Genomic DNA, 4,614 nt, shown 5'->3' on the forward strand with positions numbered 1-4,614 from the left:
AGCATTAATACTTAGAGCAGTCCCTAGATTCCGTGGGTTTGACCAGGCTGCGTAAAAGCTACTGCATGCATTTTTAAAAATCAAGAGAGACCTGTTCAATACAGCAGAGAAAAGCCAGAAAAGGGAGCTGAGGCTCCCACCTCCCGACGCTGCAGTGGCTTGGGCTGCCAGGGCTGGAGGAGATGGGGAAAAGAGGATTCGCAACGGGGAGATGCAGGGGACGAGCGACAGCAGCAGTCCCTGCACGGAGCTGGCAACATCATCCCTTTAAGAGGGTTTTACTTGGGGCTGTGGGGCTGCCCAGGCTGGGAGAGGAGGCGCTGGGACAGGGGGATTGCGAGCGCGACGCGTGTCCCTGATGGGGACATCCAGTGGGAGGGGATGTCAGTCACTTTCCAGTGGAGAATGATGCTGACAGTGCTGGCATTCTGCTTTTTCCAGGTGTAAAGAGAAGTAACTTCTGCTCCAGAAGCGGGTAGGAGCCCACCCTGCCCCTATCCCCTGCCTGCCCTGCGGCTGCCGGGCACTGACACTCCCTGCCCAGGACATCCCGGCTGCCGTGCGGGAAACGGGCTCTGTGCCCGGCAGCCGCGGGGCAGGCACAGCGTGCCCAGGGCAAACACTGGGTCCGGGCGGGATATAGGGCAGGGATACGGCAGGGATAGGGGCAGGGATAGGGGCAGGAATAGGGGTAGGAATAGAGCAGGGATAGTGGCAGGGATAGGGGCAGGATAGAGCAGGGATAGGAGCAGGAATAGGGCAGGAATAGGGCAGGGATAGCGGCAGCGGTACGGCCGGTGCGCGGGCGGAGCGGTTCAGTCCCGCTCGCTCGGTGCCGATTGGCGGCGGGCGGTGCCGGGGCTGTGCCGGGGCTGTGCCGGGGCTGTGCCGGGGCGGTACACGGGCGGTGCCAGGGCGGTGCCAGGGCGGTACAGAGGCGGTCCCCGGGCGGTCCCGGGGCGGTCCGTCCGGCGGCGCGGCGCGGGGCCATGCGGCAGCCCCCGGGCGGTGGCAGCGGCGGCGGCGCCGCCTTCCTGCCCGCGGCGCGGTGCGGAGCGGCGGCCGGAGCGCCCCGCACAGCCATGGGCGATGGGTGGCTGCCTCCGGACTGCGGCCCCCCGAACCGCTCCGTGGCCGGGGTGACGGCCGTGCCGCCCGGCAGCCGGCAGCTGCCCGCCGCCGAGCTGCTGTCGCAGCAGTGGGCTGTGGGCATGAGCCTGCTGATGGCCCTGGTGGTGCTGCTCATCGTGGCCGGGAACGTGCTGGTGATCGCGGCCATCGGGAGGACGCAGCGGCTGCAGACCCTCACCAACCTGTTCATCACCTCGCTGGCCTGCGCCGACCTGGTGATGGGGCTGCTGGTGGTGCCCTTCGGGGCCACGCTGGTGGTGCGGGGCACCTGGCTCTGGGGATCGTTCCTGTGCGAGTGCTGGACCTCCGTGGACGTGCTCTGCGTGACGGCCAGCATCGAGACCCTGTGCGTCATCGCCATCGATCGCTACCTGGCCATCACCTCGCCTTTCCGCTACCAGAGCCTCATGACCAAGGGTCGGGCCAAGGGCATCATCTGCACCGTCTGGGCCATCTCTGCCCTGGTCTCCTTCTTGCCCATCATGATGCACTGGTGGCGGGATGACGACCCCCAGGCGCTGGGTGCTACCAGGATCCGGGCTGCTGCGACTTCGTCACCAACAGGGCTTACGCCATCGCCTCGTCCATCATTTCTTTCTACATCCCCCTTCTCATCATGATCTTCGTGTACCTGCGGGTGTACAGAGAGGCCAAGGAGCAGATGAGGAAGATCGATAGGTGCGAGGGCCGGTTCTACGGCAGCCAGGAGCAGCCGCAGACGCCCCTGCCCGCTCACCCTCACCAGCAGCCCATCCTGGGCAACGGCCGAGCCAGCAAGCGAAAGACCTCCCGCATCATGGCCATGAAGGAGCAGAAAGCCCTCAAGACTTTGGGCATCATCATGGGGGTGTTCACCCTCTGCTGGCTCCCCTTCTTCCTGGTGAACATCGTCAACGTCTTCAACAGGGACCTGGTGCCCGACTGGCTCTTCGTTTTTTTCAACTGGCTGGGCTACGCCAACTCCGCGTTCAACCCCATCATCTACTGCCGCAGCCCCGACTTTCGCAAGGCCTTCAAGAGGCTGCTGTGCTGCCGGCGGAAAGCGGAGCGCTGGCTGCCCGGCGGCGGCGGGGAGCTGGCCCGGCTGCCCGCGGGCTTGGTCAGCACCGTGGGCTCCCCGGAGCGCAGCCTGGCCGGGACCTGGTCCGACTGCAACGGGGGCACGCGGGGCGGCAGCGAGTCCAGCCTGGAGGAGAGACACAGCAAAGCCTCCGACTCAGAGTCCAAGGTATAGGGGGGCGTGGGGGCCGCGTGTGAGCGGGACAGGGGAGAGCGGGCGGGGAGGCACGCAGGAGCGAAAACCCCCGGCAGCTGCCTGACGGTGGATTGCTGTCGCCGAGCAAAGCGATGCCTGCCCTGGCAGGGGGAGTGCGGGTGTTTACTTAGGAATAAAAGCAGGTGAACTGGTGTACGACATACCTCATCCGAAACTACAGCAAACAGGAAACCCACTGACCGGAGAACAAAGGAAATGACCAGCCCGTCCCGGGGACAGCCGCCTTGTCTTTGGGAGACGCGCTGTGCGGGGACCGCGGCGGCACCGGCCGTCCCAGCACCGTGCTGTTGGCCCCACCAGCGGTGCTGCTGGCCCCTGGCGGCCCGGTTCGGCCGCAGCTGGGCTCCGGCCACCCCGCCCGGCCCCGGGGCTCATCCCCTCTCCCAGGGCACCGGGATTTTGGGAGGCGCGGGGTCGGTGCTGCAGGTGCTCCGGCGCAGAGCGCGGCCGGCGAGACCCAGACCTGCCGGCAAGATGAGTTTAAAGCTCGGAGCTGCCGTGCTCTCCTCGTCTGCAGAGTAGCGGGAGAGAAAATAATGAGCAATGAGGAGCACTGGTATATTTGGAAAGGGGGTAGAACAACCCAACACACACTCTTGTGCTTATTCCCTCTGCATCAGCCAGCAGTGAGTTACTGTGCTTATCTCCTTCGGCCAGACAATAGCAGTCAGGCTGAGAAACTTCTACCTCAAACTGTGCATATTGTACAGGGGAATGAACGGACCATGTTTATATTAAACAGCATATTTGCATACCACTAATAGGGTTTTATGGCAAGGGCCGGGGATGGGGGGGTGAGGAACCTTCTGCAGCTTGTTCATTGTAACCACAGATGAACGGGGGGAGGGGGGACAATCCTGGCTACAAAAATTTACTGCACATTTTTTTAAAAATGGCGACAAAGTCGTTTTTTTGCACAGTGTTAAAGAGTTGTAAAGTTATTTGAAGATATTACTTGCACACACATACACACATTCAGATTGAAGAGGAAACGGAGGTTTGAGTAACACCGACCCTGAACCTGATTTCTGGTTTTGTCTGATCTGTTATAGTTTTATTGAGAGAGTGACTTTTTTAATATTATTTTTGAAGGTACTGTAAATATATCGGTATTATAAATTAAAATATCTTAAGAGACTATTATTTTTATTTTTATTTCCAAATGCTCACGTGAATCTGCTGATATTTTAGCACTTGTGTGTCGTTTCCATTTTCCTCTCTGTGTGTTTTTTAACATATTTATACTTTGGTGCAATTTACTACTGTGTAAGTAATTGGTCTATGTGCAATAAATACCATTGCAGCACAAACAAGTGTGTCTCTATAGGTTTTGAAACAATACCAACCTGTAATGGGAAGAACAGCATTTGTTTTTCTCCAAAGATGGCTCAGATTACCAATACAACTTGATCTAATGGCTTTTCCTGACACAGTGTTGTGAAAAACCTGTTTGAAACCCAGTATGGTTGTGTTCCTGTTGCACTCAGGTCCACTGACTTCCCTTATTAACGGGAAAAAATTAATGGCTAAATTAATGGCTAAAGACAAGGTGTTTCCACTCTGATAATAAATACTCATTTTCTTGAACTATTCCTTTCTGGAATATATTATTCTCTCTTTTTTCTTTTTTTTTTTTTTTTTTTTTTTTTTTCTTTTGTTGTTGTTATCACATGGCTGGGAGTCAGGAGACCAGAATATTTAGGATTACAGAGGTCACTTAATTTGAAAGCTTAAAGTGGTCATGAGTAAAAAGAAATCTCTGTAAGCATTACATGCCACCCCCATAAGTAGGTCCACCTCATGCTGACAGCAGGCCTGATCCTGCCCAAGCAGGTCATGATAACTGAATGTTGTGCTTTTCATTGATCTAATTAAGGAGTTAAGTGAGCAGAAGTGCTGCAGCTTTGTGCCCCTGCTCCAAAAGGTTGTCTTCATTTATTGCTTTTTGAAGGTGTGCTCTTATCCTCATGGTTTCATAAAGTTTTTCATTACTGAACTGAATACATGGCAGATAGAGAAACAAAGAGTGCAGAATAAAAGTGAAGTAATTTTTAGCTTTATTAAACTCAGGAGTATAGTTTAATTAAATATCAGCTCCCAGGAACAGCACTTCCCAAAGCGAGTTCTTCAGGGTGGTGGCTCGCGGTTTGTTTTGGAAACCAGTTGTTCATTTTTCTTTGTTTTCAAAGTTAAGGAATTTGTCCTTT

The 4,614-nt window shown here is 55.8% G+C and overlaps 1 protein-coding gene across 1 annotated transcript; it reads left to right on the forward strand.

Annotated features, from left to right (window-relative positions):
- Positions 1-908: 908 nt before the first annotated feature.
- On the forward strand, positions 909-3,968 carry ADRB1 (adrenoceptor beta 1). Its single transcript, XM_056494455.1, is given in 2 exon segments — positions 909-1,650; positions 1,653-3,968. Coding segments are annotated over 2 exon segments (1,374 nt in total). The 5' UTR covers positions 909-989; the 3' UTR covers positions 2,366-3,968.
- The last annotated feature ends 646 nt before the right edge of the window (positions 3,969-4,614 follow it).

Source organism: Oenanthe melanoleuca, chromosome 6 (assembly GCF_029582105.1).
Source record: "Oenanthe melanoleuca isolate GR-GAL-2019-014 chromosome 6, OMel1.0, whole genome shotgun sequence".
NCBI classification, from domain to species: Eukaryota; Metazoa; Chordata; class Aves; order Passeriformes; family Muscicapidae; genus Oenanthe; species Oenanthe melanoleuca.